The 16,659-nt window shown below is 37.3% G+C and overlaps 1 protein-coding gene across 1 annotated transcript in view; it reads right to left on the bottom strand.

Annotated features, from left to right (window-relative positions):
- Nucleotides 1–5,379: 5,379 nt before the first annotated feature.
- The window catches only part of RRAS2 (RAS related 2), a 77,704-nt gene continuing 66,424 nt past the window's right edge, over nt 5,380–16,659 (bottom strand). Inside the window, exons 5-6 of the mRNA XM_061440733.1 lie at nt 8,687–8,805; nt 5,380–6,893 (exon numbers count right to left, since the gene is read on the bottom strand). Coding sequence (XP_061296717.1) covers nt 6,806–6,893; nt 8,687–8,805 — 207 coding nt within the window. The 3' untranslated portion in view covers nt 5,380–6,805. The remainder of the gene's footprint in view (nt 6,894–8,686; nt 8,806–16,659) is intronic.

The raw sequence follows: 16,659 nt of genomic DNA, 5'->3' as shown, positions 1-16,659 counted from the left end.
GGCCAGTATCATTGATGAACATAGATGCAAAAATACTCAATGAAATACTGTCAGATAGAAACCAACACAATACTGTAAAGCATTATTCTTCAATTAAAAATAAATGAATTTTTTAAAAAAAGAAATACTGGCAAACCGAATCTAATAATACATTAAAACAATCATACATCATGATCAAGTGAGATTTATCCCAGGGATGCAAGGATTTTTCGTATCTTCAAACCAGTATGATACATTAACAAATTGAAGAATAAAAACCATATGATCATCTCAAGAGATTCAGAGAAAGCTTTTGAAAAAATATCTATTTAGGATAAAAACTCTCTAAGAAAGTGGGCACAGAGAGAACCTACCTTAATATTACAAACACCATATATGACAAACTCGTAGCTAACATCATACTCAATGTTCAAAAGTTGAAAGCATTTCCTCTAAGATTAGGAACAAGACAAGGATTCAACTCTCAACATTTTTATTAAACATAGGTTTGGAAGTCCTACCCACAGCAATCAAAGAAAAAAAAAAAAGAAAAGGAATCCAAATTGGAAAAGAAGTAAAAACAGTCACTATTTGCAGATGACATGATACTATATGCAGAAAATCCTAAAGAGGCTACCAGAAGACAGTGAGAACATGTCACAAATTCAGTCAAGTTGCATGACACAAAATTAATACACAGAAATCTGCTGCATTTGTATACACTAACTATGAAAGATCAGAAAGAGAAACGAAGGAAAGACCTTGTACTCTGGAAACTGTAAGATGTTGATGAAAGAAATCAAAGATGACACAAACAGATGGAAAGATATCATGTTCCTGGATTGGGAAAATCAATACTGTCAAAATGAGTATACTACCGAAGGTAATCTACAGATTCAACACAATCCCTATCAAATTACCAATGGCATTCTCCACAGAACTAAAATGAAAAAAAATTTAAATTTGTATGAAGACATAAAAAACCCAAATATTTATGGAGACACAAAAACCCCCAAAGTTTTAAATGTGTATGGAGATACAAAAAAACCCAACCTTGAGAAAGAAAAGGGGAACTGGAGGAAATCAGGCTCCCTGACTTCTGACTATACTACAAAGCTGCAGTCATCAAAACAGTATGACACTGGCACAAAAACAGAAATATAGATCAATGGAACTGAACAAAACGCCCAGAAATAAATCCATGCATCTACTGTCAATTGATCTATGACAAAGGCAAGAATAGACAATGAAGAAAAAGAGTCTCTTCAACAAGTGGTGCTGAGAAAACTGGACAGCTACACATGAAAGAATTAAATTAGAACATTCTCTAATATCATATACAAAAATAAACTCAAAATGGATCAAAACCTAAATGTAAGGCTGGACACTATAAAACTCAGAGAAAAACATAGGCAGAACACCTTTTGACAAATGACAGCAATTTATTTTTTGATCCACCTCCAAAATGAAAATAAAAACAAAAACAAATGGGACCAAATTAAAAGTGTCTGCATAGCAAAAGAAACCATATACAAAATGGAAAGACAACCAACAGAATGAGAGAAAACATTTACAAAGTGACTGACAAGGGATTAATCTCCAATATATATAAACAGCTCATGCGGCTCATGTCAAAAAACAATGCAATCAAAAAATGGGCAGATCTAAATAGATATTTCTCCAAAGAAGACATACAGAGGGACAAAAGCACATGAAGAGATGCTCAACATCACCAATTATTAGAGAAATGCAAATCAAATGAAGTATCACCCCACATCAATTCAGAATGGCCATCATCAAAAAGTGTACAAACAATAAATGCTGGACAGGGTATAGAGAAAAGGGAACCTACTTATACTACTGTTGGGAATGTAAACTGATACAATCACTTCAGAAAACAGTATGGAGGTTCCTTAAAAAAACTAAAAGTAGAACTATCATATGATCCAGCAATCCCAATCCCACTCCTGGGCACAGGTTTAGAGAAAACCATAATCAAAAGAGATACATGTATCCCAATGTTCACTGCAGCAATATTTACAAGCCAAGACATGGAAGCAACCTGTGTGTCCATCAACAGCTGAATGGATAAAGAAGATGGGGTACATATATATTGTATATATGTACAATGGAATATTACTCAGCCATAAAAAGAATGAAATAAAGCCATCTTCAGCAACATGGATGGGCCCAGAGATATCATACTAAGTGAAGTAAATCAGACAAAAGACAAATATCATATCACTCATGCAGAACCCAATTTTTTTTAATGATACAAATGAACTTATTTACAAAACAGAAGCAAACTTACAGATTTCAAAAACAAACTAATAGTTATCAAAGGAGATAAATCAGGAGCCTGGGATGAACATACACACATTACTATATTTAAGACAGATAACCAACAAGGACCTATTGTACAGCACTGGGAACTCTACTCAATACTGATAACCGGTGTGAGAAAAGAATCTAAAAAAGAATGAATATATGTAAAATTGAATGGCTTCACTATATAGCTGAAAGTAACACATCATTGTAAATCAACTATAATAAAAATTTTTTTAATTAAAATGCCTTTTTTTATTCCCCTAAAAGTACTTTGAAACTTCATAAGCAGTCACTGGTTAAGTACCCATAAGTGTTCAAGTGATACAAAAACCTATCGCTTTATAATCCTCTCCTATTTACCTGTCAGTTATTTGTTCAATGGCATCACTGTGTATAGGAATGGGAAAAATAAATAAACAAACAAGTGGTGATGAAAAACTAGAAGAGGAACAAATTAGAACTCAAGTATATACAACTTTGTTACACTGAATTTTAATAGTCAAAGGATAAAGTAAAAGACCAATCTATGTTACAAAACTCCGAAGCTCTAAATACAGGGAATCCTCAATGTAAGAGGTGTGTCAATAGACCATAATGTCCAACTATAGATCGTTGTAAAGCCCCAAGCAAACAATATAGGGAGAAAATTCCTAGGGCAGAAACTCATGACTGTTAATTCAGGAAATCCTGTTTGAAAGAATTTCTACACACTTAAGAGCTTCTAAAGTTGGGAATATAATCTCAAATGTTAAATGTGTTAAGAGAGCAGGACTGGCAAACCATGGGCCACAGATCATATCCACTCTGCCATCTGTACAGAATGATTTTTACAATTTTAAATGAATTTTTTGAAAAAAATAAAAAATAAGTATTTCGTGACAAATGAAAATGATATGAAGTACAAATTTCAGTGTCCACAAATGAGGTTTCATTGGAACACAGCCACATTCTTTCATTTATAGATTGCTTATGGCTGCTTTGGTGCTGCAGTGGCAGGCAGGGTTGAGTGTCTGGGACAAACACCACATGGCTTGCAAACCCCACAGTGATATTTACTAACTGATGCTTCACAGATAAAGTCTGCCAGCCTCCTGGCTAGAGAGGGAAAAGAATGACCACACAGACAAGCACTATTCACACCATGAAACTGGTCACTCTTTGTGAGAAGATTTCAAGTCATAGATTTATGGCTACAAGGCACCTCTGATTATATGATGGAAATAAAATGGGAAAGACCTCATCTTTCAGTGATGGAATAGCATGAACCAAATATTACCCTCCTACCTTAGACAATCAGAAAACCTGAGTAAATATGTGAAACAACTGTTTTCAAACATACACCAGGCAGCACAGGACTACAATCCCTGATGGAAGGGAAACAAATAAACTAAGTCTTAAGATTATCCTGGCTTTCTGCCTAGAGGCACATTCCAGACTGCAGAGGGGGTAGGGGATTCCAAGCAGGGCACAAATGTTTCCCTGAGCTGAAAAGACAGACACTAGAGATCAGGAAGTTTGAAGCAGCTGAAAGCTGCAGGACAAGCTGGAGGGGAGAGAGAAAAAAAAGAGCTCCAAAAATATGCAGAAGGTCAACGAGGCTTTGTTAAATATTAATATTTGCATGTATAAGGTGAAACTCGAGGAGGCTAGGGAAAGAATGACCCAGGAGCTGGGTCAAGAGCTCATGTGTAGCTAGGAACTGTCTGACTTCCCACAAGCTAAATTGGAGAGTCTTCACTGATTGTACAGAGCACTCAGTAGAGACCCCACAAGGGCCATACCTTAGTCGTGGAGCTAAACTATCCTGGAAAAAAAGCTACTTGAGACTGCATGAAGCTTAAAAACAAGACTTGAAAGGATCAAACTGAACTACACATAGATTAACCAGCGACCAGGACAAAGCCCAACAATCTTTAATGAAGGCAACAAAATCTAGGCACCCAACAACATAAAATCCATAATGTCCAGCATCTAATAAAAACTTAACAGACATGCGAAGAAGCAGGAAAATGAGACCATAACTAGAGGAAAAAACCAGTGAACAGAAAGAGATTCAAAAATTAAAAAGATGATCAGTGGACAAGGATATCACACAGCTATTATAACTATGTTCAACTATTCAAAACAGCCTTTCTCAATCAGGGTTCTGCAAGAGAATTAAGCACTACAAAAAAGTTATTTGAGGGATTATTTTCTCAGTTATCTCAAGAATGGTACACAGCTAGAACCATTCCAGATGCACAGAAGAGAAGTTAATTCACTACATACAACAGGCAAGGCATTAGACTCAATTCTCTAGGAACTCAGCTGAGAGGGGCTGGATAAGAAAAGTACATAAACATAATGAGAAAAGAAACAGAAGATATATTTAAACAAACAAACAAAAAGCAGGTCTACAGAAGGAGGAAAACTGTAAGGTCTGAAATGAAAAATTCATTGGATGGGATTGACAGCAGATTGAACAACTGCAGAAGAAAAGGTTAGGGAACTTGAATATACAGGAGTAAAAGGCATCCAAGTGAAGCACAGAGAGGGGAAAAAAAAGTAAATTGAGATAATCAAATTTAACGTCCAGGCTGCTTTGCTACCAAGCATTTACTCAGAATAAAATAAAGACTTCCCACTAAATACAAATGTTGTATAGATAGTCTCTTACTATCTGAAGCTACAAATGATAAATTAAAAAAAATTCCCCAACTTGAAAGTATTAACAAGGATATGAGATAGTACTATAGCATCAAAACCCACAGAATAAATGCTGTAGTAATTTTAATAGGCATTCAAACAAATTTGTGTGCTTTGCTTCTTCAGAGAGGGTGTATGTGATGTATTCACCCTCCTCTCTTCTCTACAGTTGAGCATCTATCAGGAGCACTTCACAGAAAAAATTTAAGAAACAATGACTTAAGAAAATATTCAGGAAATCACCAGAACACTAAAACACAAGATTCCAAGTTCACCTGCTAAATAACCAGTACTGATCTTAGATTCAAATCTAAGGGAAACGGCACAGAACTACAAATAAGTTTCCTCCAACAAACCACCAAAATAACAAGTCATTCAAGCATCATCTTGTGATAACAGATCAATTTTAATTCTAGCACCTGAAGCTATACAAGGGTACGCTTTATAAACTTCATGAAACTGTTGTACACATTCAATAAAGTGACAACTGTGCAATACCACTTAGTATCTCAAAATCAGGAACAAACTTTTGAATTGTTTAAACACAATCCACAGAATTAAAAAACAAAGTCAGAAGTCATCCACAGTTACACTACTTGTCAGTTAAAAGTTTTACCACTTACTACTTGATAGAACAGTCAATATCTAGTAGGGGATATTGGAAGTGATTTCAGATTCTCATCCTGTTGTACTCTATTGGGAAGGTTTCTTAAGTAGCTATGTGACTGGCCAGAGGTGGGTACAACCAGGACCAGAACAGCACGTAGGATTCTACCACAGTTTTTGTAGTTTTCACTTTTTTTTTTCTCTTTGTCAGTTAAAAGTGAACAGTGAGAATTAAATACTTATCTTTACATATACACAAGGTATGCTGTGAAAGCATATTTGCTTACAAACATATAAAAATACTTGTTAACTAGTTTGATAAGAAAATAATGTATAAAAGTATATAGCAAAACATTAATCATCTCTGACCCTGGAAAGATCAATTCCATATTTTATATTACAAACAAAAACAGTTTTAGTTTTTTGAATCCCTTATCCAGAAATACGTGAAAAGGAAGACAGACAGAAATTATTTATTTTCACTCTCAACATGGCTGTGAAAAAGAGTTAAATTAAAATGCCAAGAACAGTGAAATGCCTAAGTCCAGAATGAGTCCAAATATTTGGCTACACAGAATATTATCTTTAAGAGTAGGAGTAATAGCAAAGGCTTTACACGCAGTTTTTAACCTATAAATACAATAGGCATTTTGGTATTTTGGCCACTGGAAAACAAAGGCTATAGCATCAGGAAAGGTCTGAGATGTCTCACGTTTGTGGATTCAATTCAGTGTATTTAAGGTTAACTAAAGTTGACATCAAAATTTTTAGAGATAGGCAAAAATTCACATTTTAAAAAACTCCCTATGTTTTTCTATTTAGAGTAACAGTAGGCAATAAGATTCCAGAAGTTAAAAGTTATTTCACAACCGATGACTTCAGCTTGGCAAACAGCTTAGATTCCAAAACTGATTCATCCCTATTAAAAGTAAGCTTTAAAAAAAAAAAAGAATGTGTCTGTGTATATAGATATACATTTTAAAGGAATCAGATAATCTTTGAAGCAGCCTTAGTGTTTCCATTAAATCTGTCTTGAAATGACCATTGGATTAGCTTCATGGAAAGGATTAGCCAGCTTCTTGGTCTAAGGCTACCACGGTGATCATTTATCTAAGGCTAGAAAGGTACCAACGTGATGTAAACTGTAAGGAGAGGAGGAGAAGATGAGGGCTTTCCTGGCAGTTGGTAGCTAAAATTCAAGGGATTCTTAGAAAATGACACAATGGCAGCCTTTCTTGTCTTTTTCTTTCCGTGTTGGTTCTGGTGAAGGAGGACATTCCTGCTCTTGAAATTTCCTGTAAGACAGAAAAATCTACAGATAATTGTCTTTTTGGTAATATATTGCTACAAATGCAGGTTACTGTTGGACCAATCTGGTTTTCGTGCATATGCATGTCGGTGTTAAGTTTCAACAAGGGAATCAAAGCCAATCATTGGGGGCAGGGATACACAAATGCATAAGCAAACCTGTCTGAGCTTCATTTATGGGCAAGTCTTCAATTAGATGAGACGCTGAACTCAACAAGGTCTAAGTTCCCTTCCCAGTTTGAAATTCCATGACTCCGAGGTATCCTTAGGAAGGAACACCTATCACTAGAGTATCTGCCCTTATGAGGTATGCCATTCCTATCTCGGTTCTGCCACTTTGTAGCTACAAGTCTGTATTAGAGAAGTTAGTTTCCTCTCTGAGCTGTGTTATTTTAGGAGGGATAATAAAACCCTACCTATCACAGTTTGCTATAAGGATTGAAGATTTTTGTTTATGTTCAAACATCTAACCGTCTCTGGCACAAAAAAAAAGTCTCCAATACCCCTTCCTCACTCCTGGCTGACCAATATACATGGATCAATTCTAAGAACCGAAACCAAGGACAAAATATCTCAAAAAAAGCAATAAAAATTTTTTTAAAAGCACTGGTTCATACGGTAAAATACACATCAAATTTATCATCTTAACCATTCTTAAGTGTACAGGGCAGTGGCTTTACATATATTCACAATGTCGTACATCACTATTCACTTCTCAAATTTTTTCCAACTTGAGAAACTGAAACTCTACATTCCTTAAAAAAACAACAGAATTTGGGTTTTAACAAATTACTAAAAAAACAAAAAGACAACCTTCACCTCTTTTCCAACCCACAAAGACAATGTCTTAAAAAGGGGCTTAAAAAAAAAAAGTACAATAGAAGCCCATAGCTCAGATGTCAATTCACCTTAGATGTACAACTAACAGGAACTAGGTCCATATACTTGTCAAACTAACCAGCAGAGAAACCAGCAGATCTAAGAAAAGAGGGTGAAGTAGGGGCCAAACCAGCAAACTAACCAAACCCTGCCCATTAAAGCAACGCACTCTTTTCTCACACACACAAACTCCAGCCTATCTCACTCACCACCTCAAGCTTCCTGGAACCCATTAACACTTTCTGAATCATAGGGGCCCCCTAGGCCAGCTTACAGAAAGCCTCTATGAAGTGTGGATATCATACTTTGTGTCCGGTGGGACTGTTGAATCCTTAAGGCCTGGTTTCCTTGTAGCCGGGCGGGGGCGGAATGGGTGAGAAGCTAAGAGCACACACAGGCTCTGGAATCAGAGACCTAGATTTAAGCCCCAGCTCTGCCATCCTAATATGCTCCAATCATTTAACCTCTCTGTGCCTGTTTTCTCATCTCAGAGTGCGGGCACTGTTGGGTGGTGGTGGTGAACTGCAGTAATACACACAAAGCACTTACTTAGCACAGGATCTGACAAAGGTCACCATTCACGGGTGAGCTGCTGTCCTCACTACCTTCACACCACCTCTGCCTTTGGAAGCTGCACTGATTCTTTTCAAAATCTATGTGTACTCTACTTCAACACAATAAAATTAGGCTTTTTGGAAACAACTAGAATATGCACATAATTAAAGTTTTTAACATACTATGTCAAAAATGATTCCAAGAATCACTCCTACAATTTCCTCCTTCTTACTAAAAACATGTAATGGTGATTTTTTTCCCCCAGTTAATTATTTTAAAAAGCACAGCATGACTACCCATCAAATTCAATATATTCAAACAAACTTCCGGTATGTGTTCTGCTTACCTTATAACCCGGACAAGTTCATGGAAAGCTTGATCTACATTCATTCTAATCTTTGCTGACGCCTCCATGTATGTTACCTTAAGTTGCCGTGCTAACTGCTGTCCTTCTTCCTGTGTTACCTGAAATTCCAAGAGTTGTGTTTGAGGTACAGTATTAACAATTAAATCTGCTCTATCTACTGTTTGGCCACCAACTGCACTGTTAATCCAGCCAGAGACCAAGTTTGTCTGTCGTAAGATGAACCAAGAGACTTAACAGCTTAACACATACTGCTGAAGCCCAGCTCTGCAGAAAAACTCAGAACACGACAGAGGCAAGATGTTAGCCCAGTGATTACTCAAAAGTATTCAACACAACAGTGATAAGTACTGGGAAGTATACAAAGTGATATGAGAGTCTATAACCCTTCTGGGCAGGTCAGGAAAAGCCTCCCTGAAGAAGTGATACTCAGGTTAGAAACTAAACAAAGGCTATGGAGTTGAGTCAAGGTAAAGAAGTATCCCTCTTATATGCAGAATCCAAAAAGAAATGATACAAATGAACTTATTTACAGAACAGAAACACTCACAGAGTTAGAGAACGAACTCATTATAATTGCAAGGCCTTGGGAGAGGATGAGGGAAAGGGATTGTTAGGTAATTGGGGATGGACATACACACGCTGCTATATTTAGAATGGATAACCAACCAAATCCTACTATACAGCACATGGAACTCTGCTCAACATTATGTGGCAGCCAGATGGGAGGGGAGTTTGGGGAGAATGGATACATGTACATGTATGGCTGAGTCCCCTCACTGTCCACCTCAAACTATCACAACATGGTTAATCAGCTACACCCCAGTATAAAATTAAGAGTTAAAATAAAGTATCCTTGACAAAGGAAATAGCAGGTGCGAAGATGCTCCAAGTTCCAGGAATTGAAAAAGCCTAGAATGGCTAGAATACAGCAAGTCAAGAGAGAACATAGCAAGAGGGGAACCTGGAGAGCAGGGCGAGCATCAAGAAGCCATGATCCTCTTCCCATTTGCACTCCCCAGGACCTGGTACATGGAAGACTCCCAATAAACACGTGGGGGGGAAAAACAACGACAAGGACCACACACCCTCATGATGACTTCCTTACACGAGGCAATGAAGGAAGGTAAGCATGGAAGGGTGGCTTTGCTGATGACACATAAATGCCAGGTCAGAATAAGAAAATGCTAATTTAATGTAAGTAAATGTCCTGTATGTGTTTTAAATGTAGAGGGCTGAAATATTATTATTATTGATATTTTACAGTTATATGGTGGGGCTGAAAATATATATATATATTTTTAAAAAGACTTTCACTGCTGCCATTACCACACACACAAAAAAATAATAAATACAGGTGAGAAAATTATAGATGAGCAAAAAGGAAAAAATAGAAAATTTAGGAACCTCTCATCCATACAGAACCACATTCTTCTCATCTTTTTTCAAGGATATAGATTTTTCTCTGCAAAAACAGAATCATAATTTTTGTACCTTTATCTTAGACCCTGGAATTATGCTAAATCCACTGATCTAGGTGTTTTTTGTTTTTATTTATGTAAATGCCACAGACTCTTTTTACATAAGTAATCATGCCATGTGTTAATAAATCTGTTTTTTGTTGCTTTCTTTCTAATGTGGATGCATTTTCACTCTTTTTCTGACCCTTCCGTATTGCCTGGAACCTCAAAGACGACAGGGGAAGGGGATACTTTTGTTTCTGATCTTAGGCACAAAGCATTTAGTCTTCCAGCATTAAATAAGCTGTATTGTTTTCACAATTCCATTTTATCATCTTGGTTGGCTAATGAACTCGGTATGTATTATGTTGGGAGAAGGCAATGGCATCCCACTCCAGTACTGTTGCCTGGAAAATCCCATGGATGGAGGAGCCTGGTAGGCTGCAGTCCATGGGGTTGCACAGAGTCGGACACGACTGAAGCGACTTAGCAGCAGCATGTATTATGTTATTTTTATAACTGCTTCAGTTTATATTATACATGTTTCACTTCTGTCTAATTCAAATGGAATGTCAATCCATGTATAGTTTAAGACTCTTTTAACAGTATGTTTCTTCCTCGTGATAAGTTTTATTATTACCACCTACACTATTTTTGTTTTAAACATCCCATTATGTTTTAAGGAGATTTAAGTAACAATAATAAAAGTAATTTATATTTACCCACATAAATGGGTAAAGGTGTTCTTCATTTCTTTGTATAGATCTAGATTTCCATTTGGTACAGTTTTCCTCTTTTTCCATTTCTTTTAACGTAAGTCTGCTGGTAATAAATTCTTTCCATTTTTGTATATCTGGGAGAAGTCTTTACTTCACCTTTGCTTTTGAAATAAATTTTTAGATATTAACTTCTAGGTGAGTTTGCCACTCTGGCTGATTAGAATATGAATTATTCCTGGCCCTACTTCAGCTCAAAGTATTGTTCCAACCATTCCTTTCATGTAGCTTGTTCTCCTAATTTAATATTACATTCACAAAAGTTAGCACCTTCAGTGAAATATCATTAGGCTATTACATTACCATGTATATATCTAACAATTACTTTATAACAGATTATACCCTGTTGTATTTCAAAAGAGTGGCAGGCAGGTTCTACACAGCACTGGTATATGTAAGTTTAACAGTTTTAAAATTTACTCTGCCCCTCCTTCACAACAGTACATGTACCATAAGGCCTATGGTTTGAAATATAAATCAATCAAATTAAACAAGCAATTAACAATGAGTAAGAAGCCAAGTATGAAAAGAAAGCTTTAAAGAGCCACCAATTCAGAAAGGAAAATTCCTTTTTAAGAAAAGTTGACATGAAATTCCTTCCTACAAAAAGAGCCTCATGTTAAAAATTCTGTTCCTTCTTCCTGGGATGTCCTCCTTTCTCTCCCAACTCTATCTATACTAATTCATTTCATACTAATAATTCAAGACTTGAGCAATCAAAAACTTTCTGTTGTTTTTACAGTATCCCAGAATGACCATCACATTCTTTAATGACTAGCAAAAAAAAGTCAACATACTACAATTTTTGGTTTTGTCTTTTCATTCTCCCAGCATTATGCCATTTTTAGCTAAGTTGTAAGGTCTACTTGCCTTTGTACACCCAGAGCCTAGAAGAGCACATAGCAGTTATTCAATAAATATATGTTAAGGAAATAGAGCATGACCAAATACTTATGCCTCTCTTCTTTTACTTTGAAGTAAGGTAAAAATAAATATTTGAGACATGTCAATCTCAATAAATTACTTTCTTTACTGATACAGGTAATTTGATTGTGGGAGGGAAATACACATCCTTAAGAATATTGCTCTTTCTGCTCAATTACTCCTCAGAAAGCTACCTTGCCCTCTCCCACCAACACAATATATTCAGCTGGAGGGAAACAGGAAAATGACCCAACTTTATACAATTAAGAAAAATTAATAAATTAATAAGTGTAGATGATTAAAAAAAAAAATACCACTGCTAAGACTGTTTATGTGCTTCATTTGTTTGTTTGTTAGCACGGTCTCACATCAATCTTCCAGGAACTGAGGTCAGCAAAGTTCACACACACGTTTCTGGTCAAGACATCTCTAACCACATATAGTGCTGCTTCTAAGCTTACTGAGCATACTTTTAGTTAAGAAGTAAAAACAGCATCACCACAAAAGCAAAAAGATGACAAAAAGAACACCATATGGAACAAAGCCAAAACACTGTGAAGCCAAAAATCAACAAAAAACTGAAAGCCACATAAACAAGGATTTCCTGGAGGTTCCCCAACCAGGGAATTTTATAAAGATGCCAAATCCTATGCCTGGTTTTGGTAGATCTGAGTGCTACCCAGAAATATTTCATTTTAAACAGCCAAGGTGAACCCGATGCAAGAAATTCAGGTTTATACTTGGAAACCTCCAGTGAAACTCAGTTCAAAGGCACAGATGAATCTTAGTGGAAATCCACAACAATACAAGTTTATCTAACACCATGTATTTTTAAATCAAGAAGAGCAAAATGGGAATGATGAGAGCAATTTTATTAAACAAATGGGGTTTAATAGAAATAGACTACAACATCTGCAATACTTAGGGTTGTACTGAGTTTACAATACAACCTAAGTTTACAGAAGCAAAATTTGTTTTTCAAAAATATCTATTATGTAGTCATTTTAATACCACATCTTGATTCACTGATGCCTTGATTCATTCCTTCAGCAACTTTGTTCTATGTGCTAAGGATAAAATATGAACAAAACAAAGTGGTCAAAACTGAGAAGCCCTCATGGTGCTTACAAACCTTTTAGATACAGACAAGGCAGCAACACGTATAGCCAGAAGAGACCCTTACTCGACTGTTGTGGGGAGGAGCCTGTTTTCCCTGGGAGGATGCAGGGGCACTCTGTGGTCAAGGTACCAACAGACAGGTGGAGCGGGGATAAGCACACTGAGGTAATACATTGTTACAGGTGAAATGGGCTCCTTTCTCAAATTATTGATGACAAGCACCTAACAAGGAGGAACGGAGAAACTAAGCCAGGAGAGGCAAAAGGGGAAAAATCAAAAGGAAAAAAAAAAAAGAGAGAGAGACAGACAAAAACTCCTGATTTCTAGACCAGGCTGAGTCAAGGACAAAGAGCTTGAAATCAGAGCTATCATGAAGTTCACAGTCCAAGCCCACAGACAGCTGCTGTATTAAATTTCAGAATTAATATGCTGTCATATTTAATAATGTTTATATTTCAGCAAGGGCAAGCAAATCATTTACCTATATTTTCTTACTATACCTTTGACAGGATAAACAAAATGATCAGTCTCTCTAAGGGCTCAGGTATGTGTTAATACTGCCATTCAAATTCTACAGATCTCTTTTTATGTCAGTGATTTTGTTTTTTTTCTGTCATCAGTGCCTAGAAAGTGTTCTATAAAAGCTGGATGAATAGGGGATGCAAGAATCAAGTCCAGAGACATACAGAAGCCAAAAGGAAGCAGCAAAGCCTCTTCTGGCTGATCTCCCCTCCCTGATGGGTTCAGAATCTCAGGAGCAGTAGTAGGGATACCCAGGGCTGACCCACATATAAAGAACATAGGGAAATGGCATTTGCTCTGTAAGGAAAACAGCACAGCAACTACAGCAAGTCCAAAGGATCATGCCTAAGACAAAGGCAGGAATTAACAAACTGACCAGCAACTGACGGCAATCAGACTGGTTAGTGACTATGAATCTAAAGAGACGGCCAAAAAGTCAGCATTTCCAAACAAGGGGAAGTTTTTATAGGGTGCCTGTGGCCTGTCTGGGTTCAGCTGGTACAGCAAGTAAGGATGCCAAGATATACAGAACATCACCTTTAATTCGAAAGAGGGTTTTCAAAGATAAGAAACCTTTAGTATAGCATTTCAGCTACTATGAGTAAGGCCCTCGAGGCTAGGAGGCAAAAGGTATGTTTGCACACCCAGGGCCTAGGAGAGAGTCTGCCTCAGCCCTAAGACACCTGACAGAGACAAGGAGGTATCAACAAAGGGAGGAGGGAGGAGGTGCAGGGAATACTGCTCCAGAGCTCAGTAAAGTGTTTCAAAAAGGAGAATGTGAGTATCTGTGTCAAATGTTACTGACATCTGCGTTAAGCCATGACCTTGACCAGGTGCTACATGCCTGCAGTCAGTGCCAGAAAGGAAAAGAAGTAGAGAATGAGTGTAGAGATAACACTTCTAAGGAGTTTTGCTTACTCGGAGGAGGAGGAAAAACATTCTCAAAGAGGGACGTGACGTTAGCATTTGCTATGGTTGCTGCTGCTGCTGCTGCTGCTAAGTCGCTTCAGTCGTGTCCAACTCTGTGCGACCCCATAGACGGCAGCCCATGGAGGGCTCCTCCGTCCCTGGGATTCTCCAGGCAAGAACACTGGAGTGGGTTGCCATTTCCTTCTCCAATGCATGCATGCATGCTAAGTTGCTTCAGTTGTATCCGACTCCATGCGACCCTATGGATAGCAGCCCACCAGGCTCCTCTGTCCACAGGATTCTCTAGGCAAGAATACTGGAGTGGGTTGCCATTTTGCTATGGTTACTTTTTGTTATAAAGATGAGAGCACTGCAGCATGTCTCAGGCTGATGGAAATGATCATGCAGGAGAGAATTGGAACACCTGGATGGAACAACTGCTAGGGTGATGCCCAGGAGAAAGAATGGATGGGCTCCAGTGCCTACCAGAGAGGTTGGTCAGTGAGGTGAAGTTAATCCACGCAAGTGGGGAGAAGCAAAATTGATGGGGCGCATGTGCAGGTGGGAACATGTGGAAGTTCCTCAGGAAAATACCACTCATCATCAATCTTGAGAATGAGGGAGAGGGAGTGTTATAAACTTAAGAATGAGAGAGTAAGTATTAATTATCCAAACAAGTGGGAAATGAATGGACTAGGGAAACGGAGGAGGATTTCCAGTCGGCACTAAAGGCCCTCACATAAGAGTACTGATGGTGACTTTTAAGTGAGTTAGCTAACACCCCGAGTGTGGCTGTGAAGGAACCTAGAAAAGAGATGACAAAGCATGGGAGTAATAAGATGTCTCTCTGTGCCTATCCTTCAGAGAGGAGACCCATAGGAATGAGCAGAAAATTAAGCAGTTTTCAGCCATTTGCTTTTCTCCCTTGGATACATATATACATTTGAACCTTTCAGTGTTTACACAGTAACTAATGTCTATGCATATGTTTCAAAGCCCAGAAATAAAGAACTTACTTCAAGCTCACTGCCTATCTTTGAGGTGATGAAAATATTAAACTTATTCCCAATACTGTTTCTCTTATCACTGTGTTGTTATTTTACTCTGAGACTCTATTACTTTTATAAAAAAAAGAAAAAAAACTTAAGATGAAAAATTTATAAATCTATGGTATAAAACAAAGCCAAAGTACCATGATATGTTAATATCTGCAGACAGATGGAAACCACACTCCAAATACTAGCAATCTTCACTATATAAATGGCTTAAAAATAATGCATACTGATTCCCTGCCCCCAAGCTAATGATGGCAAGACTTGTTTAGTTCTGGTGGACACACTCTCCCCTCCTCTGTTCTCCCTAATCTTGCCAAACATATAGAAGACTCCCAGCTCAGCCCAGGCCTGCCAACTAATTCCTTTACTGGAGTTACCACCATGAAAAAGCTTGAGAAAAACCAGGGCAGGAAATATATCTATCCAGCATTAGATACAGCAAGAACCCCCTGTTCCCGGCAGGGCTACTTTGCCATTAGTTCTCAGATCCAACAACATCTACAAATGTTTCTAGTACTAGAAAGGGCTGAGAAGAACAGTTAAAAAAAGTCCTACTGAGCAATAGTTAATAAATATAATTAGATTGAGAAATGCTGAAGAAGATGGTCACCTCAAGATAAAATATAAATTTTTTATAAAAGATGGACTGTCTACTCCAAGTTTTAGGATGTGATCAATGCCATATCCTAAACTACTTTCAACAGCTTTTACTGGTTTGAAATGAAGATAGAATGTTTTTCACCTTAACTTTATAATAAATCAGATCTGAAAGAGAAGTACCAGTAAGATTTATTCTATACCAGGTAAACATGTCTAAACTTAGCATTAGAACAGTATCAACCTATCAAGTTCATGTCTAAAATTTGGTATACCTTCAACAAAACTTTACAAACAGCACACGAATCAAAGATTCTGTTTTAGATAATGGTTAATTATAAAACGGAAGTCTGTCCTCAACGCTGTTTGTCAACCCATCTTTCCTGATGTCTGCACTCTCAAACAAAATCTGCCAACAAAAGACTACGTTAACACCAAGATCATAAAAAAAAAATGGAACTTAAATACCAGCACACAAGTTAAGAAAGTATTGAAACAACTGTATTCCAGATGAGGGGGTAAAGACTAAAGACCTAAATAATGTAGCGTCTCCATTAACTTACATCTGATCTTGTTCCCCTCTGCCACAAAAA

This window comes from Bos javanicus, chromosome 15 (genome assembly GCF_032452875.1).
Source record: "Bos javanicus breed banteng chromosome 15, ARS-OSU_banteng_1.0, whole genome shotgun sequence".
Taxonomy (NCBI): Eukaryota; Metazoa; Chordata; class Mammalia; order Artiodactyla; family Bovidae; genus Bos; species Bos javanicus.
The sequence above is the reverse complement of the archived record's forward strand: the minus strand, read 5'-3'. Positions and strand labels throughout refer to the sequence as shown.